Here is a 26,281-nt window from a genome sequence, read left to right as displayed (position 1 = left end):
ATGTCCTAGGTTCTCTTCTTATCCACACTCATTCCACTGGTGATCACATATACAATCATGCACCGCATAATGATGTTTCCATCAACAATGGACCACATATACATCAATTCTCCCATAAGATTAATAGCATATAGCCGAGGTATGTAGTAGGCTATACTATCTAGGTTTGCCTAAGTACACCCTATGACATTCACACAATGACAAAATTGCCTAAGGATGCATTTCTCAGAACATATCCCTGTCGTTAAGTGACACATGACTGTAATTTCATGCTGTTAACTCCCAGTTTTATATCTCCAGCTCTTAGTATTCCTCTGCACACCAGAAATATTTATCTGATTGTCAGTTCTACTTGGATAACTAGTATACATCTCAAATTTAACCTGTCCAAAACTGAACACCTGATCTTTCCCCCATAAAACCTAATCCATCCATAATTTTTCCCACCTCAGTTAACTGCAACCCTGGTTTTCAAGTCGCTCAGGCCAAAAGTTTTCATCTTTGACTCCTTTCTTTCTCAGACTACACATTTAGTACATCAGGAAATTCTACTAGCTTACCTTCAAAATATATCTGGAATCAGATTCTCACCAATTTCACTGCTACCATTCTGGCCTGAACCATCATCATCTCTTGCCTACATCATAGCAATAGTTTTCTAATTAGTCTCAAGGTTTCCAGCCAGACCTCTCCCGTTGTCAAACACACAGCCAGAGGAGTCTGTTAAAACACAAATCAGATCATGTTGCTTCTCTACCCCAATCCCTCCAGGGGCTCCTCATTTCACACAGAATAAAAGCCAAAGTCGTTTGAGTGGCCTCACAAGGCCCTATATGTCTCCTCCCACCAGCACCCTGTACCATATGTCTCCCTGCTTTTCCTTAAGCAAGCCAAGTACAGGTCAGCCTTATAACACATACACTTGCTGTTCCCTCTTCCTGCAATGTCCTTCTCCAGATCTGCACAATTAACATCTTTGCCATTTTAAGGCCTTTGCTCAAATCTCACCAGCACAGTCCCACTTGATCATGATATCTTAGATTACAACTACCTCCACTCCCAACATAGCACTCCCATTCCTCCTTAATCTCATCTGTGTTTCCCATAGTTCATAGTTCTTGTAACAAACTAAATAATTAGCTATTTTTATGTTTATTTTTTATTGTCTATCTATACCTATTAGAATTTAAGCTCCATAACAGTAAGGATTTTTATCTGTTTTGGTCACCGATGTCCCCAATCCCCAGTACAGTGCCTGGCACATTATGGGTACTCAATTAATACTGAATATAAAAGCTAGGTTAGGGGCTGGCCCCGTGGCCAAGTGCTTAAGTTCACGCACTCTGCTTCGGTGGTCCAGGGTTTCGCTGGTTCGGATCCTGGGCACAGACATGGCACTGCTCATGAAGCCATGCTGAGGCGGCATCCCACGTGCCACAACTAGAAGGACCCACAACTAAAAATACACAACTATGTACCTGGGGGGCTTTGGGAGAAAAAGTAAAATTAAAATCTTTAAAAACAAAAACAAAAACGCTAGGTTATATAAAAGAATAAAATGACCAGAACCTTTCTTCCAAACTTTCAAATTATTATGGGTACAGACCTTTGGAATAGAGGCTGAGGGGGAAAGAAATCAACATTTTATATAGCTAAGTTGTTTTAATAACAAAGCCAGATTCCTGATTGTTTAAAACGTAGTCAAGGACTTCAAAATATAATGGCAAAAATATTAGTCAAACTTTGCATGATGGATTCTTGCTTTTCAAAAATCAGTCTGGGGGCCAGCCCCGTGGCCGAGTGGTTGGGTTCGTGCACTCCGCTTCAGCAGCCCAGGGTTTTGCCGGTTCGGATCCTGGGCACGGATATAGCACTGCTCATCAGGCCACGCTGGGGCGGCGTCTCACGTGCCATAACTAGAAGGACCCACAACTAAAATATACAACTATGTGTGTGGGGATTTGGGGAGAAAAAGCAGAAAAAAAAATCAGTCTGAACTCACTATCACCACCATCCCCACAGCACCTGCACTGTGAGGAAATTAGAGACAGCTGGTCACTGTTCCGAAGGAGCCAGAGGCACTGAAAGACACACGTCCTGAGGAAGTGGGGCTGCAGAGTGGACCTGGCCCAGGTTTTGGATAATGAGTGCTTAGTCTGCAGTCACTCTCATAGAGGAAGTGATTCATGTGTTGTTTTGGTTCTGCGTTTAAGTAAAAACAAAGCCAGGTTGCTTTGTCTCAGTAAGGGAAAATGCTTTTATACAGTAAGATTGAACCTTATCGTCCATTATGATATTTTCACAAGAAACAATATTTTTTGATGATCACTTATATATATTGTTATCATACACTGAACTAAGATAATATACTGTGAAAAAAATAAGAATATTGTTTCCATATAGAATCATGTCCAAGGGTGGAAGAAATACCTAAAGATCATCCTAAAGATCATCTTGGAGGTTTTCAATATCTGCTCCAGCAGTGTGTGTCTGGAGTGTGTGTGTGTCTGTGTGTCTGTGTGCTCTTGGGGAGTAGAGAGCAGGCAGGCACAGAATATAGGGAGAATGAACCAAAGGATCCAGGCTTACAGTTATAAATATAGGAGAAGGAACCCTCAATAAAGAAAGATTATTTGCTAAGAAAGTCATGATGCTTTTCTGAGTATACCTTTTTTGTTGGGTTTGACTTTTGAACCATCTCAGTGTTTTACGCATACACACATCATAAAATCAGCTATGGTGAAAAAGCCCAAAAATGGAATACAAATACAAACAAGTGAACCTATCTGTATAGAAAAGAATATCAGATGAATAACATAACCACACTGATGAGACAAATCAGAACTAAGGCAAATTTTGGACACAGTATATTGACTATATATGCTTAGAAGAAAGACAAATAGAATTGCAAACAAATATTGAATTCTAGGTCATTGGTTTGCTTTTCCCAGTGGTACGGCTTAGCATTTCTAACATTACCTTTGCTCTGTTCTAGAAATGAGCAAATAAGTAATATGTTAAGGTTAACGGGAGCCAAGTTTCTTACTGTCAGAGAAGACAGTTACAGTATGGAAAGGGGAACATGATAATAGATCCTGTGTTGCTGGACTAGAATTACAGGTATCAGTATGAACTTGAGATTTTCTAAAGAAAGCTAGCTGGGTATAGATAGTTATAGATACGATACATATAGATATATAGACCTACGTGTGTGTGTATGTGTACATGTACACATATTTCCTAGCTATCTGCTGTGAGGGTCCAGAAGCAATAACACCCCAATAGCAGGAAGCATATCTATGTTGGTTTCTAAGTGCCATTTGCCACTAAAAGGAACAGGAGCTCCTTGGAAAACTAACTGATTCTAGGGCTGGCTGCGGCAGGGAAAATTCAAGATAAGACTCGGTATGAGATTGTGTTTCAGAAAGTGGGAAAGTGCCCAAAGAATGATAGGGACATATCAGAAGATCCAGAAGCCAGCTTAAGTGCCTCCTACTAGTAAAATCTGGGACAGTTGAAAGTGAAAATAAAAAATGATGGTAGTTATATGTCAATTATATCTCAATAAAGCCAGAGGAAGAAACGATGGTAATGGATTTAAATCCATTGAATGAAACAGAAACACATGAAACTGAACCGATATGAACGAATGGAGAAAAAGAAAAGATTCTTCCCTATAAGGGAATGCAAATAAATAAATAAATGTAGAAGGAATGATGAAGTTAAAAAATTAGCATTTGACAAACAAATTAATTCAGGTAAGAAACATCAACGGACCCTATAACCAGTGGGTGAAAAATTCTTGAGGCCAAGTATCTACATAGTCTCAAAGCTGCCCCCACAAAATTCTTATTAATAACAAAAGGAAAAATAGTAACTTTCCAGTGGAGAAACCTGGTGGGCAGGCCCTTAACCAAGTTAACGTCACCAGTAAGGGCAGACTGGTATCATGGGCCTCGATCTGAGGCTCTGGGGACACACATTACTTCTGTAGTATTCTTGCCAAAGTGCAGAACCTCAATCTAATTATGAGGAAATATCAGATAAACTCAAGCTGAGGAATATTCTACAGAATACCTGGTCTACATTCTTCAAAAATGTTAAGATTAGGGCCGGCCCCGTGGCCGAGTGGTTAAGTTCGCGCCCTCTGCTTCGGAGGCCCGGGGTTTTGCCAGTTCGAATCCTGGGCATGGACATGGCACTGCTCATCAGGCCACGCTGAGGCAGCATCCCACATGCCACAACTAGAAGGACCCACAACTAAAAATACACAACTATATACCAGGGGACTTTGGGAGAAAAAGGAAAAATAAAACCTTTAAAAAAAAAAAAGCTAAGATTATGAAAGACAAAGACAGACTGGGGAAATTTTCCAGAATAAAGGACTAAAGAGACATGACAACTCAATGCAATGTGTCTGTAATCCTGGATGGGACCTAGGCCAGAATATATTTTTTTCTACTATAAAGGATGTTATTGAGACAATTGGTGAGAAATTAATAACATCTGTAGATTAGATAATCGTTTCTGTTGATTTCCCTGTTTCAGTAATTACAAAGTGATTAAGTAAGAGGATATTGTTCCAGAAAACACAGACTGAAGTCTTTGACAGTGAAGAGCCACCACGTCTGCAACTTACCCTCAAATGGCTCAGAGACAAAGGAGGGAGAGGGAGATGAATGACACAGCCAATATAGTAAACATGTGAATAGAGAATCTGGCTGAAGAGTAGAGTTCTTGTGATATATTTATAACTTTTCTGTAAGTCTAAATGTATTTCCAAAACAACTTAATGTTTCTATGGAGTTTACCCTAGTTCTTTATTTTCCTGAATTGTTTGTAAGCCTACATATTGTGATTTTCCTTTTCTTCATCGCCGTACAAATAAAATTGTCTCATAAATTGTCCCAGGAAAAACGATAGTTTGTCTTGAGTCATTCACTGATTCAACCATTCATTCAATATTTCACTATTAATTGAGTGCTTCCTATATACTGACTGCTGATCGTGTCAATATTAAAGGTCTAGGGTTACTTTGACCATTCAGTTGTGACAGTAGGTTTCTTTTTAAATTTCCCTGAGCACACAACGCTACAACACTATCCTCGTATTTTGTCATTCCTCTAATCAGAAAGTATGTTCTTTGTAAACAAAATACCTGGATATTTAAAAATATATGACCCACACTGTCACAAAATGCATATACGTCAACATTCACAAGGAAAATTTCTGACCTCACACCTGTCAACTGTAATCCAAACTAATGTATGATTTAAAAAATGAAAGAAAAACAGGAGAAGCATCTTATTTTAACCAGAGGTTTTAGAGTGGAAATATGAACAAAGCAATATCTGGAATGTTATAAAATTATACATTGTTTCAAATATACTAAAGGAACTGGTGTTGGTTATTTAAAGTGTTGTTTTGATATATATTAATGATTGGTTTACTTAAGGGAGCCAAGAAAAGCAAATAGATTTTTGGGAGGAAAAATTGTGTGAGATACAAGAAATAACTGGGGTTTGGCCTCGTGGCACAGTGGTTAAGTGGGCATGTTTCACTTGGGCGGCCCGGGGTTGGCTGGTTCAGATCCCAGGTGCGGACATGGCACTGCTTGGCAAGCCATGCTGTGGTAGGCGTCCCACATATAAAGTGGAGGAAGATGGGCACGGATGTGAGCTCAGGGCCAGTCTTCCTCAGCAAAAAGGGGAGGATTGGCAGCGGATGTTAGCTCAGCGCTAATCTTCCTCAAAAAAAAAGAAAGAAAGAAAGAAAGAAAGAACAAACTGAGTAAATCTGCGACCCTTCCAACTTCCAGAGCTCCTGCACGCATTTGGGCTTTTCAAAGAGAGACCAGAGGCTGCATAAGTGACACTCGCTAACGTATTTTTGTTGGAAAAAAATGCAATTCCACAAAGGCTCTGAGCTTCCATTGTTTTCAAACTGCAATAGAAAAAGTGTAAATAGGACAAGTTATACATTTCAGGATTCAGAAACCAAAGCAAGAAAACCATGAAACCTGTATAAGAATAGAGCAGAAAAGCAGGCTTCAAGCAGCCAAAGTAAAGATCAATGTCCAAAGTCTAAAAATAAAACGGTGGAATCCTGAGTGATTTTATCTTAACCTTTGTTCTCTGTATTTCCCATTTTTTTCTGAAGTCTAAAAATATATTTAGAAGTTAAGAAGAAACACACTATTATTAAGGAACTACAGACATGCCACCTAAGAATGTGCCACCAGCCCCTGGTAGCAGTCAGCCACCTGTGCATGATAGCTTGCCAATAGTGGTGCCAGCAGGGCAGACCCAAAATTCCTCTTGGCTTCGGGGTATTAATCTGGCAGTTAAGCTGGGCTCCACCCAGAAGAGAGAATCCCCAGCTCCCGCACTTTGTATAACTATTTGTCACCTGAGCCTCAATTACATAGATTATATTATACAGCTGCTGCTTAGATCTTAGTATTCAACAGACTCCTGGCCAAGAAACAACCAAAACACACCAAATAAAAATTCCCTCAGCTTCTGCCAATAACCCTGCTCTACATAAGCTTGAAAGAGGCCAGGGATCAGGGCCAGATGTGACATACAGGCTCCCAGGTAAAGTAATAATTTGGTGCCGCTTAAAATTCATACTCTTTAAATATTTGTTTAACATTTATTTAGAAGAGAGAAGGAATGGGCAGAGAAGGACTTCTAGGGGCAGCTGGAAACCTCTTCTATTCTACTCTGTGTTCCTCAGTTTTGGCAGGAGAGTTGTATATACTTACTATTCACAAAATAAAAAGATGGAAATCAGTTGGACCCAGTTTCACTAGAAAGCAGTTTAGGGACCATTTACTTTTGCTCAAGAGCACCCCCTGGGGGTTTCAAACTATGACAGACAAAGCACATTCTGTACTCTGACAGGAGTAAATATACAATTTTCTCCATATCACTCTTTTCCATCATGACTAGAGCTCATTGATACTTTAGCATCCTTTATACAATGGCAACATGAGTGGCTCCCCTGCTAGCCCACCCCTTCATCCAGCTCTGCTGGGAAGAACAGTCAACCATGCAGCTGCCCTATGGTCCTGTCAATTGCCTTTGCCCCCTCGACTCTGTCCTTGTATTCTCCTTCCCTTAAGAACAGCAGAGCAAACTCCGCAAGTGTGTCCACCTCACCAGTCATAACTGAATCCAAGGGATAGAGCACCACAGCTCAGTCTTGAGCTGGGATCCCCAAATTATAGATATCTCTTTATAAAATAGGGATGCACTATACCTAGCCTGGGGTCTTGTTAATTTCATTTAACATCATACTCTAAGCACTTTATCTTCAAAAGCAGTTTTACATAGTCATAGTCAGCATTTGAGGGCTTGCTATGTGCTAGACACTATTCTAAGGACTTTACATGAATTATTTAATTTATACTTCACCACAATTTATCAAATTTGCTATTCCTCGTTTTTCACTAGTTTAAGTAATGCTTCAAAGAACATCTTTAACTTGCTATTGAACGTTCCCTCTGTGACTGAGGTTAGATGTCACTGGAAACTTCGCAGGCAGGTGGTTCAACTGAGAGGAGAGAGTGGGAGGAAGTAACACCTGAGAATCGTGTGGGACGTGCATTGAAAAATGCATACCTAGCCCACTGCTGCAATTTTGTTGTGCATGGGGCATGCGCTGGCAGGTGGACAAAGATGTATAATTTTCTGTACAAATGATTCTGATTCATCCCCTCTTCCTCTACCTGCCCACCCCCATTCTTATGAACCACTGTGATAGTTAAAAGTGAGGGAAGAACATTAGTCTTCAGGGTTACACTTAGGCCATGAGCCCTGTTCAGATGGGATCTCAATGCTCTGGCTTGCTCTCTGGGACCTCACACCCTCTTACTCTCCACCCAGCAACCCAAAGGCTTCACTGAGTGTCTCTGGGGTAAGTTTCAGCCTGTGTCAGGGTGACTAGAATGAAAACAGAGAGAGCTATCCAGCTGAAAACGAGAAAGGAATGAAAGGATCCACAAAAAGCCTTTCTAAAGCAGTAAAACGTTTATAAAGGAGAAAGGAAGCTGGGGGGTGGCCAGGGTGTATTCCCAGTCTTTGCCTCCTCACACTCCAGGGCAGTGTGAGCACTCAACCTGGTTTTCTATCTCCTTTCTTCTCCGTCTCCAGGAACGTTTGGAGATAGTTTTGGGTGTCACAACTGGGAGGGGCATAGTGCTACTGGCATCTAGTGAGTAGAGGCCAGGGATGCTGCTGCACATCCTGTGGTACAGAAGACAGTGCCCTCATAACAAAGCATGTTCCAGCCCCAAATCTCAGCAGTGCTGAAGTTGAGAGGCCCTGCTCCAGAGCCTTTACTTTCCTACAACCCTCTCCTCCTTTCGTCTGTCCCCTTTCTTGAGCTATTTCCCTTGGGTCCAAATGGAAGGATAATGACATCTAGCTAGAATGCTTTATGGACCTCAAGTAGTGTCCCCCTGTCCTCAGTCTGTAGTTGGTGAGTATTCAGCAATAAGGTCCCTCGAGTAAAGTGACTCCTTATCTCATCTATGAAATCTGGGAACTCATGGAGAGACAAGAATAGCCTAAATACCAGTGGACTGGGAACACGATCTGTGACCTGCAAGGTTTGAGGATCACTGTCCTTAAATAGTCTTGAACTATGACTGCTAAACTTTTGTCTTTCAGAGCCATCTCTATTTCTCTAGCTTAACATTTTCCTAGGATATTCCTCAGCATTGCCATTCCTTGGGGATGACTGGATGATTGGGGGCTATGAATTGGGGCCCCCAAAAACCACTCCTCACCCCCACAACATGTCATTATGATTCGTGTTCCTATTGAACTTGTAAATTCAATGGAGAAATAGAACCGGTGTTAGTCGTTACCTGATAACTTCAGAAACTGATTTTCTGCGAAAATGTATGCCTTGAAGAAAGAAGGCCTCTGTGCATTTTTTTGCTTAAATAATTAAACGATTAGTGTTCTGATCTGAGGGTGTTTTATCACTATTCATTACACCTCATTTCATTTCTTCAGAGCTGTAGGGTAAGACAGAACCCGTAGAAAGGACTTTCAAAGATTTGACAATGACAAAAGGGCACCAGGGCTTCTGACTTTAAAACCTTTCTTCAACACACCTATACTAGAGTTTAAATATACTTCATCTGTGAAGTGAAGAGCTAGGAAGGAAAGAGAGAAGTAGCTGATGTGGGTTCCCATTCAAAGACCTGAACACAGTGCTAAGTGTCTGTATCTACCATGTTTGGGGGACTATATGAAGCATCTCTTTCATCCTCACAATCTGATAGAGTAGGATGAGAAAACTGAGGCTCAGAACTTTAAGAGAACTCCTCAGGGACATATATCTAAGGAGTGGCCAAGGTAGATTTTAAGCCCAGGTTTATCTGGCTTCAAGGGCCACACAACACTAATAGCTACTGTTACTGAGCACATTTTATGAAAAAAACACTGTTTTAAGCCCTTTATATGTATTATTTTGTTTTAAATCTCACCACTATTCTTTCATGTATGTTCTAGATGAACAAACTGAGGCTCAGAGAGCTTACATCATTCATCCCAGGTTAGAACTGGTAAGTAGAACTTGGATTCAAGCATATTTTGTCTGCCTATAAAACCCATGCTTTAGAGAATACAGAATACTCCTCCCCAAAACACCATTTCCACCTTACCAGGTAGATGCATTATCTCATCAAATTCTACCACGACTCTCTGGCAAGAAACATTTGTCTTTTTTGCAGATGGAAACATTGAAGCTCAGAAAGGATAGGTAGCCTATCTAAGGCCACACATCCCCCATCATCCATGGATTATTACATTAGGTAAGGAACATTTCTTGGTACTCACTCCAACAATAATTTTCAAGTTCTATCAGTGTGGGTGCCTTTTGAGGCACCACTGCAGGATTTCTGTTTGTTTGTTTGTTTGTTTGTTTACCATCTCTCTTCTTTACAAAGTGGACAAGTGGATCTTTTTTTTTTGGTGAGGAAGATTGGCCCTGAGCTAACATCTGTTGCCAATTTTCCTCTTTTTGCCTGAGGAAGATTGTCACTGAGCTAACATCTGTGCCAGACTTCCTCCATTTTGTATATGGGACACCACCACAGCATGGCTTGATGAGCCATGTGTAGGTCCGTGCCTGGGATCCAAACCTGCAAACCCTGGGCTGCTGAAGCAGAGTGCGCAAACTTAACCACTATACCACCGGGTCAGCCCTCCAGTGCTATTTTAAAAACAAACCAAATCATAAACAACATTTACAGGTGTTAAAAAGAATGAGGTGATGCTACACACACTGATTTGGAAAGATGCCTACAAACTAGTAGGTGAAAATTTAAAGAAATGAATTGTAAAACAATATGATGCTACTCCCACTTACATATGTGTGGAAAATTCCTAAAGCACACACAAGAAACCTTAATGGTAATTACTTCCAGGGCAAGGGATTTGACAAGGTGTCAACAGAGTTCAGGTGACTTACCTTCCCCTTTTTACCCTTCATTATTATTTTTAAAATTCATTTCCACCCTTTCTTTGAGGTGGAAAAAAAAAAAGTAAAAACAGCCTTCAAAGAACCTCCTAGCTTGAGGACATACCCTAGTTTGGGTGTGATAAAAGTAATCTAAATCTCACCAACATGCTAACGCTGTATCATGGGACCTGGAGAGTGAGATGTGCGATCTATAACACACAATCGGCAAGCGGGGTGGGGGTGAGGGTGGGAAAGTGGCTTTTAGTGAACCTCTGGATCAGGTACACAGGCCAGAGGTATAAGCCTTGGGTAGCCTCAGCAGACTAACACAGATACATAGAGATTTTTATACTTTTTTTTTTTTTTGAGGAGGATTAGCACTGAGCTAACTATTGCCAATCCTCCTCTTTATACTCTTATTCTTAGATATTCTTTGCTGAGAGAAGCACACTGTTTTTAGCAGATGCTTTGAAAAGCCTACTTCAGGACACAAACTGAACTCCCAGGACAGGAACTTCTCCAAGAATGTGTCCATCAGGGTAAGGCTGCTTAATGAAGATAATTAACACCAACTTCTGCAAGAGACCTCTAAATCTTAGTGTCTCTACACCACAAAGATTTATTTCTTGCTCATGTTACATGTCTAATATGTTTTGGCAGGGGACTCTATTCCACGGAGACACTCAGGGACGAAGGCTGACTGAGGCTTGACCGTCTTGCTACATTACTCTCTCAACATGTGGCTTTCAAGTTTGCCAAAGCAGGAGAAGGAAGCTAGAGGGGTTGAACAAGGCTTTTCACTGACCCAGCCCAGAAGAAACACATGCTACCTCTGTTCCCAGTTATTGCAGAACTAGTCACAGGGCCCCAAGCAAACTGCAAAGGAGGTTGGGAAATATGAGAACCATACGGATATTTAATGAATACCAAATGTTCCTGTCATACTCCTTGTTATAGATTGAACAGTGTTCCCCCTAAAAGATATGTTTAAGTCCCAACCCTTAGTACCTCAGAATATGATCTTATTTGGAAACAGGGTCTTTACAGAGGTAATCAAGTTAAAATTCCTTCCAGTTAAAATCCCTCTTAAAATGAGGTCATTAGAGTGAGCCTTAACCCAACATGACTGATGTCACTATAAAAGCAAGTCATTTGGACACAGATACGGACATGCACAGAAGGAAGATGCCATGAACACATGCAGGGAGCAGATCATCACGTGAAGATGGAAGCAGAGATTACAGGTATGTTGCCACAAGCCAAGAAATGCTTGGGGTCACCAAAAGCTAGAAGAGAGGCATGGAACAGATTCTCCCTCAAAAGGAGCCAATCCTGGTGACATCTTGATTTTGGACTTCTAGCTTCTGGAACTAAAAGAGAATAAATTTCTGTTGTTCTAAACCAACTGGTTTGTGGTACTTTGCTACAGTAGTCTTAGGAAATGAATACATTCATCTATCAAGTTTTTGCATAAAGAAATTTAATACATGGAATTAGGTGCTTATGAATCTGTTAGAATGACTAGAAAAACAGGCTCTAGGCTAGATATCCTGGAATTACAGTCATGCTTTGCTTAACGATGGGGATACATTCTGAGAAATGCATCATTAGGCGATTTCATCATTGTGGGAACATCATAGAGTGTACTTACACAAACCTTGATGGTATAGCCTACTGCACACCTAGGCTATATGGTACTAATCTTATGGGACCACTGTCGGATATATGGTCTGTCCTTGTCCGAAACATCATTATGCAGTGCATGACTCCCAGAACAATGCCACAAAATTGGGGCACCAACAGTTACTCTCATATTTACCACAATCAGGAGCTGGCTCTCGGGATCTCTTCACCCCAGCCCCTCTCTGAGAATCAGGAAAGCATCATCAGAACCATTAACTCCAGAACCACGTCATGCCTCCTATGATTTACAGAAGCAAAATGGATGCCTTATGCAACTCTTCCATCCTCTGAAAATTTAGTTCAAAATTTAAGCTTTGGGTGAATGCATCTGTTTTATAGGACTAAAATTATATCTGGGACACTAGTTGCAAAGAATTGGGAAATGTTTTTAGCTTTTCAGCTTCTGAAGCAAAGAAGGGCCCACAGGAAGGAGGTTGAAAGACATTTTGAACACGCCATTCTCTCTTTTATTTTTCCTTTTATCCTTTTAGTTTTATGGTTTCTTTCTTTAACATCCTTCCTCTCTCTCCTCTTACATGTTCCTATTACCCATTCTGCCCTTGGCCGTTTTTTTTCCTTCTTTATATTCTCTGGACGACTGCATCGATTCTATATTTGTCCAGGTGTCTCCACCTCCTCTATTACCACGCTAGTGTACATTACCATCATCTCTGACTTGAATTACTGCAACACTCCCTATCTGGTTTCCCATTCTCCCTTACCTCATCCCAATCCAGTGGGTTGGGGGTGATCTTTACAAAATTCATAAGATCATGTGTCTCTTTACCTACTCTGCCGATTTTCTCCATTACCTTCAAGATACACCTCTAGCTCCTCACTGTCATGAGTTCACCTCTGACTGACCAGCTGTTAGCCTTGCCCCTCACCATTCTCTCACAGACCCTCTTGCCCTATACTTAGCCTCACTAAACTATTTAAAGCATCCAGAATGTATCACGTCCTTTCCTTCCTCTTTACCTTTGTACAAGCTGCTCCCTCTGCCTGGTGTGGAAGTTCTCTCTCTTCCTTTTTATCTGGTCAACTCCTATTCATCCTTTAATCCAGGAAGCTCAGGTTAGGTCCCTCTCCAATGTGGTGACTTCTATGATAGTAATTCTGGTTACTTGCCTGTTTTCTTCTTGAGAGGAGGGAATGAGAAGAAAAGAGATTTGAGGAATGCCAATGAATGTGTTTTGTTCACCTTTGCCATCTTGAGTTCTTAACATAATATTTAATGCCCATTCTTCTGTTTTCATTTTAATCTTGTTTGTTTTTGTTTTTGCTACTGGTGTGAATAGTGGCACACATTCAAGACCACGGTCTGGATTTTGGGGTACATCATTTTCTACCTTTGCATTAACTTACAGTACTGCTCATGCTGTTTAAAAACTTTCTTTTGTTTTGGTGGTACGTCACATCCTTAGTAGTTATATTATTATTCCTATTTCATAGATCAGGGGTTGGGAGTAAGGTCATGGCTTCTTAAAGAGGATGATTAATTCAGAACTTTTTTCCTTTTGCTGTAGTAGTTCTAAAATAACTTGTTAGTCCCTGACTAGCCCAGATGAAGTATATTTAATATGCAAAACACTTAGTTAATCATTCATTCATCCATCCATCTATCTATCCACTCATCCATTTGGTCAAACATTCAGTAACTGAAAAGGAATTAGAATAAATAAAAGTCATCAGAAAGAAACAAAAAGTCAACTTTTGGATAAACCTTTATACATGTTATAGATGCTGCACTTAGTACTTTAAGGTATACTGCATTATTCACCAATTTTACTAATTCTGTCACTGATGTGTAAGTCTTGCCATCCTTCACGACTATATGGCATTTCGAGAAAATTGGTTGTTAAAACTTAAATTGTGGGTCTAGCCCTGTGGCCCAGTGATTAAGTTCGGTGCGCTCTGCGTTGGTGGCCTGGGTTTGGTTCCGGGCACGGACCTACACCCGTCCTCAGAAGCCACAGTGGGGCGGTGTCCCACATACAAAATAGAGGAAGACTGCCACAGATGTTAGTTCAGGGTGAATCTTCCTCAGCAAAACAAACAAACAGAAACCCAAAAAACCACTTAAATTGACTCATGCTGCCCGCTACTGGTTAGACCGACTGGCTGCGGAATTAGAAAGGAAGGATGTTCTAAGTCTCTACTAGACCTGGTTGCTAAAGGAAGAAATCCAGGGTAGATGTCCCTTTGTTTATCACAAGGTATTAGTAGAGCTGTTGGATATGCAAAAGTAACTAAGAGCTAAAAAGCTAAACTCCTCTTCACCATAAAGAGTGAGCTAATTGAACTGGTGTGAGGGAGATAAAAAAGAAGCCTGGAAAACAGAGGAAAAAGGAGATCTTAGGAGCTTCTAAGAATGCCAAATAACATTTTAGGAACCTGGAATACAGTGGTAAAGAAAAGAGGCTAATGAGAAAGTTCCAGAGACAGGGCAGGTGAAGTAGTTTAAGAACACGGATGTCTAACATGCAATTTCCGGTTGTTGGCATTACTGTGATGTAAAATCACTCCATTATCTCAAATAGTCAGCAACATATGCCGCATGTTTTGAGGGTGGGAGGATTAAAAGAAAGGCTAAGTTCCATTGGTGTCTGGATGTGGAGCAAAGGGAAGAAAATAGTCTAGGGAGATGAGATGCCTCTACTACTCTTAATTGTGTTGTCACACTGCCCTCTAATGGGTTGTCAGTATCTCACCAGATTCAATTGTTGGCTTCTGAACCACCTGATGGATTCCACCATCTGCTGACAATTTCCTACACCTGCTAACAAAGTATGTGTTAAGCTTGAGGCCTAGGGAGTAGTGCAAATTGATTAAAGCTGTTTACTTTATTGTCTTTGCAAAATACAGGCAGTTTCTAAAATATAACAAGAGGCGACCCGATCAGAGTTGTATATTCTATATTAACGTTAGATCTGCATGCTCCGCTATGCTTTCAAGGCATGTATAATGGCAGCTTGGCTATGATTGATGATCAAAACGTTGGCATAGGGGCCGACCCCGTGGCCGAGTGGTTAAGTTTGCGAGCTCCGCTGCGGCGGCCCAGGGTTCGGATCCTGGGCGCCGACATGGCACTGCTCGTGAGGTCACGTTGAGGTGGCGTCCCACATGCCACAACTAGAAGGACCCACAACTAAGATATACAACTATGCACGGGGGCGGGGGTTGGGGAGATAAAGCAGAAAAAACAAAAAGATTGGCAACAGTTGTTATCTCAGGTGCCAATCTTTAAAAAAAAAAAGTTGGCATAAAATGATATTGGACACTTACGTTATTAAAAAGTAGTCTGAATGATCTTTTGCAAGAATTATTAAAATAATTTCCAGTTATTAATTTAATTCAAAATAAACTTTCTCTCATTAGGGACTTTAAGTTAGAATGAAGCCAGCCATACAGTAATTTGGCAGCTATTCTGATCAGGAGTCGTATGCCAGGCCAGCCTCACATGTTTTGGCTGGGTTTGATTGCAAATCCTGGTTGCAACTGGACCAATTCAGAGCTGCTTAAATCCTTGCTATTCCAGACTTTCCAAATAAAAGAAAAGGAAACCCTAAGTCCACTAGAGTGGTACTATGGAACAAGCATCATACTAGGTGGTGGAGACCACTAGCTAAATAAGACACCACTTCCGCCGTCAGGGAGCTCACTATTGGCTAAGGGGGAAGGGCATGTTACTGTCATGTCACAGTTCTTTCTCCCTCCCTTAGGTAAATATAATGCCTGCCTAAGATCCACATGCCTAATAGGTACTTGATAAATATGTGTTGAGTAAATGAGAGAACGAATGAAGAAATGTGGCAGTATGTGTAGAGGTTAAGAGTTTGCCAAATAGTCTGTTAGATCCCAGCTTTGCCACATACTAGCTATGTAAATCTATCACTCTACTTAAAGCCCTGGGGCCTCAGTTTCCAAATCTGTAAACCCTTCCCAAGAGGCAATTGTAAAATGCTCAGCACAGTGCCTTACATACAGGAAGTACTCAATAAATAATAGTTTAATAATATTGTGTGAAAAGGGCAACAGAGAAAAGAAGAAGAAATAAACTATGGGGATTTGAATTGCTAGATTATGTGCTACATATGTACATTTAGAAGTATAGGGCAATTGTTGGATTTGGGAAGTTTTTTTTTTTTTTACAGTGAAAAAGGAGTCTATTTTATTCTCCAAAGCCAATTTATTCCCTGTGGTAGGAAACATGATCTCTGGAGACAAAGAATCACATCCTTATAGTTCCATAACCAGAGGCAGAAAATTCTCTGGTTAATTCAAGTTAAAAAATTCTCAGGGAAGGCCTCTAAAAGCTCCTGCTTGGGTCAGGTCCATCCCCAGACCAGTCACCTTAACCTGCTGTGGTAGGCAGAATAATGGTCCCTCAGACACATCCATGCCCTAAACCCCGGAACCTGAGAACTTTATATGGCAAAAGGGACGTTGGAGACCTGAGTCAAGGTATGGACTTTGTGATGGGGAGAGCGTCCTGGGTTATCCAGGTAGGCCAATCTAATGATGGGTTCTTAAAAGCAGAGAACCTTCCCTGGATGTGGTCAGAAAGTGATGGGATGACACAAGAAGGATTGAAGAGATGTGACATTGCTAGCTTTGAAGATGTTGGAAGGGGGTCAAGAGCTAGGAATGTGGGTGGTCTCAAATGTGGAAAAGGCAAGGAGATGGACTCTTCTGCGGAGGCTCCAGAAAGAAATGCCGCCCTGGTGATACCTTGATTTTAGCCCAGTGAGACCTGAGTTGGACTTCTGACCTACAGTGCTGTAAGATAAAACATTTTTGTTGTTTTAAGCCACTAAGTTTGTGGTAATTTGTTAAGGGAGCAATAGGAAACTCATATACCAGGGAAACAGGGTGGAAACACAGTTTCAGTTCCTCCCCAGATTCACTCAACCTCATCTGCCTGGAGGCAGCTTACAATGAGATCCCTTATGGCCTCCACAGGGCTCATCTCATCCACAAGAGTAACTTGGTTTGAGACAATGAAGTAGATGATGCAGAGGGAAGCAGAGATAAGAGGTAGAGAGAATTCTGATGCTGCCCGAGTCCCTGGTTCCAGGTATTTTTGAGACCAAGGTCATGCTAGCCCTTTGGTTACAAGTAACTGACTCCTCTTTTTGAGCCAGTTAGTTTGACTAAATTTCTGTGACTTTCTTTTTTAAGATTGGCACCTGAGTTAATAACAGTTGCCAATCTTCTTTTTTTTCTGCTTTTTCTCCCCAAATCCCCCCAGTACATAGTTGTATATTTTAGCTGTTGGTCCTTCTAGTTGTGACATGTGGGACACTGCCTCAGCATGGCCTGATGAGCAGTGCCACATCCGCACCCAGGATCCGAACCAGCAAAACCCTGGGCCAAGGAAGTGGAGCGCACGAACTTAACCACTCGGCCACGGGGCTGGGCCCCAATTTCTGTGACTTTTAGCCAAACTGTCCTGCCTAGATTATTACTCACAAACTTACAGTGAGAGTGGGATGGCTGAAGGAGAAGAGTTCTTAAAAAAGCCTTTGGAGGGGCTGGCCCCGTGGCCGAGTGGTTAAGTTCGCGCGCTCCGCTGCAGGCGGCCCAGTGTTTCGTTGGTTCGAATCCTGGGCGTGGACATGGCACTGCTCGTCAAGCCATGCTGAGGCAGCGTCCCACATGCCACAACTAGAAGGACCCACAACGAAGAATATATAACTATGTACTGGGGGGCTTTGGGGAGAAAACGGAAAAAAAAAAAAATCTTTAAAAAAAAAAAAAAGCCTTTGGAGACAGCACCAGTTAATGGCTTAATGTGATTTCATAGCAACCCACTGAGAAAGACTTTATCCGACTTTCGATGAGGAAAGACATACTTATTGGCTAAGTGGCTTTCCCATAAGCAAGAGTGTTGTGAACTTAAAATGTGAAAACCCACATTGGTTTGCTTCCAGTGAAATACACTGCACATAGAGTATCCTGCCTGTGTTAAAAAAAAAAAACGTTATCAAATTAGAGCCACGCGTTTTCAAGGCCTCAGCACTTCCTGTATCTGCAGCCTCAGACAATTTTCTTTTCTTCTGTGTCTGATGAACTCGATGCTCTAGCGTCCAGACAGGTACTGGACTATTCTGTTTAAACCTAACTGGTGGTGGTGGTGGGGTGATACGAGGACTTTTAACCATTGGCCATTTAATTATTCTTCCTTCTAAAAAAAGATAGAATTAAAAAGTAGCCACTATCGTTCCTGAAGCATGTTAACACCAGGCTCTGTGTGTTCCATTCTAACAGACATTTTATAATTTAAATGGAAATATATAATGCCATGCAAAATTCATGACATTTCTCTTTCTGGAACACATGTATGCTTGCTTTTTAAATTTTACCATTAGCAAATAGGAAAAGAATATGTCTATTGGCGCCCCAAATAAGGAAAAAACAGTTGTAGTTGCATCATTTTTGCCCCAGGGCACCCTGTCCCTATGAAGCAGTTACTGGTTCTGCCCACGGAGCTATACCATGAGCCCACCCTCTCCATTTGTTGGCCTTCTCTTCAGGGAAGGAACACAGACTGCTCAGAGAAAAAGAAGAGAAAAGCTCCATCAACAGAGGGCTGAGAAGCAAAGTGGGTAACATCTGACTATCATACAATATCATCTTGGGTAGAAAATAAAAGGACTTGGAATAAACGTCTTTGGTCTGCTCTCTGTTTTTGCAGTTCTGAAATTTTGTCTCCGAAATTTTCTGAAAAAGGAATCAAAGAGAAGGGAATGCTCATATAACTTGATGATGCCGAAACACCACTAGCGGACCTTCAGGTCTTAGCTGAGATGACGTTTCATTCATTTGTTTAAAAATATTTATTGAGTACCTACCACGTGTCCTGCTGAACAAATTGAGCATATTCCCCAGGGCTACTGTGTATGGCTGTGCCGGTGAATGGTACCCACTGACACTGTGTAGTGCACAACTTCCACTACTGCAGGTGATCCCTGCCTTCATGGAGATTAAATCCAGCAACTTCTAGGAAGGTCTTGTTTGAACTTTCACTCCCCCTCCCCCATAGAAAAAGTGCTCCCATTATGTGCTCCATAATACACCCAGTCATAGCACTTTACGCCTTTATTTATAATGGGGTCATAATCTGTTAGATTGTAAACTCAGAGGGGACTAAGATTAGGACTATCTTGTTTATCACTTTCTAGGAGCTAGGGATGCATCAATGAATTAAACAGTCAAAAATCCCCGGCCTCTAAGAGCTGATAATCTAGCAAGCGGCAGGAGACAGTAACCAAGTTCAATATATAGCACATTAGACAGAGATAAATACTATCTAGAAAAATAAAGTAGGGAAGGAGTCTTTCTCCTTACCTATTTTAGGTCCTTGCTCAAAGGTCACCTTTTTTTTTTTTTTACTTTGCGATAGGAAGCCTTTGGATATTTGGGCGAGAGACATATGCTCTGTCTAAAAAGAAAAACAACATTTAGGAATAGAATAGCAGGCCCACTCAGCAAAAAACCTAGTAAGGCAGTTATCAGATCTCCACTTTGCCAGAAATCCGGCCACAGTAAATGAAGATTTATACAAAACAGAGAGAACAAGGGCCCACCCCTTCCCCTCTAAAACTCTTGACACTGTTAAGATTTTTTCTGAACACATTTCAACAAATATTCTGGAGAACCCGAGTGTTCTAACCTGAGCTGGTTTTGAATTTTTGCTACCTAGCACCCCATCCCCTCTAGTATCAGCCTAGGGATCTTTTGCACCTGGCGGGGTGTCTGAGGCGATGAGCTATTCTCTCAGCCTTTCCAACCCGCCCTTCCAGAGAAAGCGTCCTCATAAGAAAATGACATCTCTTATAATCAAGAGACTCCGCTGTACTTAACACATACTCATACCTGGCATTTTTACACATATTATGCCTCGAGGACAGGCATAAATGTGTCTCTTTCCTCCTACTCTCCGGACCTGGCTCCCTAGTGTTCTGACAAGAGCGGGAGAAACATTCCCGCCCCAAGCACCCACCCACCTGCCTCTACGCAGCTCGGGGTTAGCCCTCGCCGCTCAGCCTTCTGGAAGCCGTAGGCCCTGGCGTTGCTCCGCCCCAGAACTACACCTCCCGGCAGGCGTTGTTACTCTCCACTTCCCTCTTGGCGCATGGCCTGCCGGGAGGGGGCAGGTAGCGGGCGGGCGGGGCCCAATGGGTGCCGGCTCCCGAGGAGAGGGCGGAGGAGAAGAGGAGGGAGGCGGGCTGTGGGCCCCGGCCCCATTCATTGCCGCGGCCGGTCGGACAGGGGTCCCGTGTTTTCCGAGTCATGGAGGCGCTAATTCCTGTTATCAACAAGCTGCAGGACGTCTTCAACACGGTGGGCGCCGACATCATCCAGTTGCCTCAGATCGTCGTGGTGGGAACGCAGGTGAGAGACCAGGGCGGCGTCCGCGCAGGCCGGGGCGCGGGCCTGGTCGGGGCTGCGGCAGCGCTCGCTCCGGGGCCGGCCTTTGCGGCCTGTGGGAGGAGGGCGCTGCTGGGGGCTCCGGAGCTCCCCGGGCTCTGCCGCGCCTGCCCGCCCTGGGGTGCGGTGCACCGGGGCTGGGAATGGGGCCCGGCCGGGCGGGGAGGGGCGGAGCCGGCGCGGCGGGCCTGGCGGGTCCCGGGGGCGGGGTGGGGGTGGGGGTGGGGGTGGGGGACGGGCCGCGGGCGGAACTGGAGTCCGCGGGGACCGGGCGCGGCTTCGCTCGCGGGCCGCTGCTTCCAAGGGCACCTGGGGGACGCGGGGCCGCGCCGGGCTCGTGGTGGGCCGGCCGGCCCCTTCTCTGTGGGTTTCCGGGCGGCGGGCGTGTCAGTTCCCTCCCCGCCTTGCTCCGGGGCTGCGGAGTCAGTTTCGGAACCGCGCGGTCGGGGCTGAGAAAGCCGCTACTGTGTAGCACCTGAGAGTTTTCCTGCAGGGTAATCCCTCCAGATTTCGAGAAGGCCGAGGCAGTTAAAGAACAAACACAAAAACAAGAAAAACCTCCTACCGCATGTACGTGGAGTTTGTGGGTGTTCGGAAGGAGTATCCAATTTTTCTGCGTAGGCTGTAGTTTTTGTCTTCCGTTTAAATTGGCAATCAAAGTTCTCTGGTGTTTTCATGTTGGGTTTCTTACAGATACAGTTTTTTTAGTACGCAGAAATATTGAAAGACTAAATGTGTTATTTCTAGAGTGATGGAGGAATATGTTTCATTTTCTCTGCCTGCTGCTTCTCTTGGTTGAAGAGAAATTGCAGGACTTTTATTAGAGTTCAGGGAAATGCGTTTTAGAGATTACTTAGTATATTGATATTGTGTTGTCATTTGTTAATGATCTTTTCTGTTGTGAAGGGGTTTCCTCGTCGTTTTCCATGAGGCGCATTGCTACATCTTGCTACAAAATTAAAGTGTAGTGTGTAAATATTATGAGAGGGAACTTAATGTTCAAAATACTATAGAGTATGTCCAGACATTGGGAATCTTGGAGACCATAGACATCTGCACTTTTTTTCCTCTTTGCTTTTTAAGTTAAGGCAATAGAAATTATTTCAGAAGCAAATTTCCTTGTTCTGCTGTAGGATTGGTATAGATTCTGCTCAATCCTGCCTTACATGTATTGTGGTATTTGTAGTTATTGGTGACTCTGAATCATCAACATAATGATGATGAGCAGTAGTTTTATTGAGCATATTTTCTTGACTGCTGTGTTCCTGTTAGCCCCTGGAACAGTCTGGGGTATGTAGCAGGTGCCCCATAAATATTTTGAATGAACGGATATTGCTCACTGTCACTAAATAATGTTTTAAAAAGCTGGAACTTTATGAAAACTGATGTTTTTGTGAATAGAATTAAAGATGATATAAATTAAATCTTCGTTGGTAGTAATGTGGAAGCGTTTCCTAGCTGTGGACCAGAGACTTTCCATGTACCTTTAAGGGATTCTCAATGCTTTTTAAGCTTGAAACAGTGAAAGAATCAGGGCTCTAGTGTGTCAGCATAAATAGTTTAAAATCAAGAAGGCTTTTTCTTACACAAAGTAGAGTTTATTTCAGTGAGGAAACCTGTTGGCAGAATTGGGAGGGGCAGTGTAGAAAGGTAAAGATCTCACCCTTATGAAAGCCATGAATGTGTGCTAGCAAAAACCGTCCTAGCAGTAACAGTTATATGCCCTATTTGCATGTTGATATTTGAAATTACTCAGTTTTTAGACTTGATTTAATGAAGATTGTCTCCATTTAGGTCTTTGTTAGCTGAAATTCAATCCTTTATTATTCAGGTACAGAAGAAATAAAAAATAATAGAAACAATGTATTTTTTTTCCATATTTTCCTCAATATGTTGAAGAAAAACCTCTTCTACTTGATTTGAATACACGTACCCCACTACTTTGTCATCTCTGCCATTTAAGGTTGTGTAACATGCCTCACATTCATATTTAATGGAGTAGCGTACAGTGAGTGAGTTCCAGACATCATAAGTGTTCGGTACTTCATTCTGACTGGTAAACTTCTCAGTGGCAGTGATCGTGTTTTCATAGTACAGGTTTTGTCTCTATCTTACACATTATCTACACCTTAAATGTCTGCAGGTCCCATTTTGTTGAACTTTTTAGAACAGTGATTCTCAAACTTAGTGTATATCAGAATCACTTTGAAAATAAGTTTCCTGGACCCCATCACCAGAGATTTTGATTCTATAAGTCTGGGGTGGGCCAGGGACCTAGTGATTCTGATCTAGATGGTTCATAGGTCCTAATTTGATAAGTATATTAGTGAGTCTTTGATTTTAAAATGTGTGAAACTGGAAAGAGCAGGGGAGCTGAATCTAGGGGCATACCTCCATCCAGTAGAATGTTGATCTTGATGGCATTTTTGCTCCAAAGTATCAACTCCCTAGCAACCTTTGCTGACCCCTAAATGTTTTAAACTTCGATTTCTTAAATTGCTCCAGTGATTCTTATTTGGGGCCTAGAGAGTTGGAGGAGTTGAGGAGAGGGAATCATGTTTACAGCTGTTGATCATTCACAGTTTGTATGAGTTAGCTAAATAAATTGCTTTCCTCTTTAGCTAAGATCGTCTGTGTGGAAAGAACAGAAAATGGGGAGAGAGAAGGTTGATACTTTTAGACTATGGTGTCCTTTGCAGGTGGAGAAAGAGATAACACTTAAACAGCTTTTGTGACTCAACTTGGGGAATTTAATCAGTATTTCTTAAATTGAGAACTGGAAGGAGGAACCCTTCAGGTATGTAATCCAAACTCCCCCCAGTACAGGAATCCCAATGCATATGAGGTTAACCTGAGAATCTGGCTCAGTGTTGATAGTAATGTACTTTTCACTCTGCCTTATATTTCAGTGATTTCAGCACTCCGCCTTCCATAATTTAGACAAACACAAAAAGGAAAAGGAATCTTGGGTTTTTAATGACTAATTTGCAAACCAACTTTTTAAAAATTTAACGTTTAAAAAATTGAAATATAATTCCTATTACATAAAATTCACCGTTATAAAGTGTACAGTTCATTGGTTTTTAGTATATTCACAAGGTTGGGCAACCATCACCACTCTCTAATTCCAGAACATTTTCATTACCCCAGAAAGAAACTGCTCGTTAGCAGTCACTCCCCATTTCACACTCCCTCCCAGCCCCTGGCAACGATTAATCTTTCTGTCTCTATGGATTTGCCTATTCTGGACATTTCATGTAAATGGAATCATACAATATGTGGCTTTTTGTATCTGTCTTCTTTTGCTCAGCATGATATTTTTTAGGTTCATACATGTTTTCTTATGTATTAGTACTTTATTTTTTATGGCTGAATAATATTGCATTATATAGATATGCCACAGTTGGTTTATCCATTCATTAGTTGATGGACATTGGGGTTGTTTCCACTTTTTGGCTATGATGAATAATGCGGCTGTGAACTTTCATTTACAGGTTTTTGTGTGAACATATGTTTTCAGTTCTCTTGGGATATACCTAGGAGTAGAATTGCTGGGTCATTTGGTAACTCTTGTTTAACTTTTTGTGGAACTGGCATACTTTTCCATAGTGGCTGCACCACTTCACATTCCCTCCATCAGTGTATGAGGGTGTCGATTTCTGCACACCCTCATCATCTCTTGTTATTGTCTTCTTTTTGTGAAGAAGATTTGCCCTGAGCTAACATCCATTGCCAGTACTACTCTTTTTTTTTTTGCTTGAGGAATATTAGACCTGAGCTAACATCTATGCCAGTCTTCCTCTACTTTGTATGTAGGATGCTGCCGCAGCATGACTGATGAGTGGAGTAGGTCCATACCCAGGGTCCGAACGTGTGAACCTGGGCCACCGAAGCAGAGTGTGCAGAACTTCAACTACTCAGCCATAGGGCCAGCCCCCATGTTGTCTTTTTTTGAAAGTGCTAAATCATTTTAGAATTCCTTATTTTTAAAAAAGCGCGCATATCCTTCTCCTGCGTCCTCCAGTACTGCTATCTACATTTTAGCTCCTTCTGAAACCTTGCTCTCTTTTGCTTGATATGTCTACATTTGTCTTGTGCTTCTAGAGGTGATGTCTTCATTAAGTTTAGTATTTGGTGCCAAATATTGATCATAGTTTTCATTTGTCTTCTTGTGCATGTTCTTAGGTAAACTTATGTTTTCCTCTTTCCTTTCTTTTTTCTAATTTCTTTGTATAGATCATGTGCTACTTCCTTTTTTAAACTTAAAAAAAATGAGGTAATTTATGTAACATAAATTAGCCATTTTAAAGTGTACTAAATGCCCCTGAATTATACATCCATAGTTTTGTGCAACCATTACCTCTGTCTAGGTCCAAAACATTTTCATCACACCACAAGAAAATTCCATACCTATTAAGCGATCAGTTCGTATTCCTTGTCCCCCAGTTCCTGGCAACCACTAATCTTCTGTCTCTATAGATTTCCCTATTCTGTATGTTTCATAGAGATGGAATTCTACAATATGTGACCATTTATGTCTGACTTTTTTCATTAGCATAATGTGGTTCATTCACATTGTAGCATGTATCAGTACTTCTTTCCTTTTAATTGCTGAGTAATATTCCATTATGTGTACATATCATATTTTGTTTATCATTAATCTGTTGATGGATATTTGAGTTTCTATCTTTTGACAGTTGTGAATGGTGCTGCTATCAACATTTGTCTACAAGTATTTGTTTGAGTACCTGTTTTCAGTTCTTTTGGGTATATATGTAGGAGTGAAATTGCTGGGTCATATGGTAACTCTGCATTTAACTTTTTGAGGAACCACCAGACTGTTTTCCACAGTGGCTGTAGTATTTTACATTCCTACCAAATGTATTCCTCATACATTTATGAGGGTTCCAATTTCTCTATATCCTTGCCAACACTTGTTATTGTCTGTCTCTTTTATTATAGCTATCCTAATGAGGGTGTGAGGTAGTACCTCACTGTGGTTTTGGTTAGCATTTTCCTAATGATTAGTGACGTTGAGTACCTTTTCATGTACCCATCGGCCATTTGTATATCTTTGGAAAAATGTCTATTTAGGTACTTTGCCCATTTTTTAATTGGGTTGTTTGTTTTTTTGATATTGGGTTGAATGAGGTCTTTCTATACTTTTGATATTAACCCCTTATTGAATATGTAGTTTGCAAATCTTTTCTCCCATCCCATAGGTTGCCTTTTCCTTTTGTTGATGGTTTTCTTTGCTGTGCAGAAGCTGTTTATTGATGTAGTCCCACTTATTTATTTTTGGTTTTGTTGCCTTTGCTTTTGGTGTCAAATCCAAAAAATCATCACCAAGGCTGATGTCAAGGAGCTTATTGCCTATGTTTGTTTTTCTAGAAATTTTATGGTTTGAGGTCTTACATTCAAGTCTTCAATCCATTTTGAGTTGATTTTTGTGTATGGTGTAAGGTAGTGGTCCAGTTTCATTCTTTTGCATGTGGCTGTCCAGTTTTCCCAACACCATTTATTTATTTATTTTTTATTTAATTTTTAAAAAGATTTTATTTTTCCTCTTTCTCCCAAATCCTCCTGGTACACAGTTGTGTATCTTTAGTTGCAGGTCCTTCTAGTTGTGGCATGTGGTATGCTGCCTCAGCATAGCTTGATGGGCAGTGCCATGTCTGTGCCCAGG

At 41.6% G+C, this 26,281-nt stretch overlaps 1 protein-coding gene across 3 annotated transcripts in view; it reads left to right on the top strand.

The window, feature by feature from the left end:
* Positions 1–20,342: 20,342 nt before the first annotated feature.
* DNM1L (dynamin 1 like) overlaps positions 20,343–26,281 on the top strand; it is a 45,196-nt gene continuing 39,257 nt past the window's right edge. For all 3 annotated transcript variants that reach the window (XM_046663606.1, XM_046663605.1, XM_046663601.1), the window contains exon 1: positions 20,343–20,559. In XM_046663606.1, the coding sequence (XP_046519562.1) occupies positions 20,458–20,559 (102 nt within the window). In that variant the 5' untranslated portion in view covers positions 20,343–20,457. The remainder of the gene's footprint in view (positions 20,560–26,281) is intronic.

Source organism: Equus quagga, chromosome 1 (assembly GCF_021613505.1).
Source record: "Equus quagga isolate Etosha38 chromosome 1, UCLA_HA_Equagga_1.0, whole genome shotgun sequence".
NCBI classification, from domain to species: domain Eukaryota; kingdom Metazoa; phylum Chordata; class Mammalia; order Perissodactyla; family Equidae; genus Equus; species Equus quagga.
The sequence above is the reverse complement of the archived record's forward strand: the minus strand, read 5'-3'. Positions and strand labels throughout refer to the sequence as shown.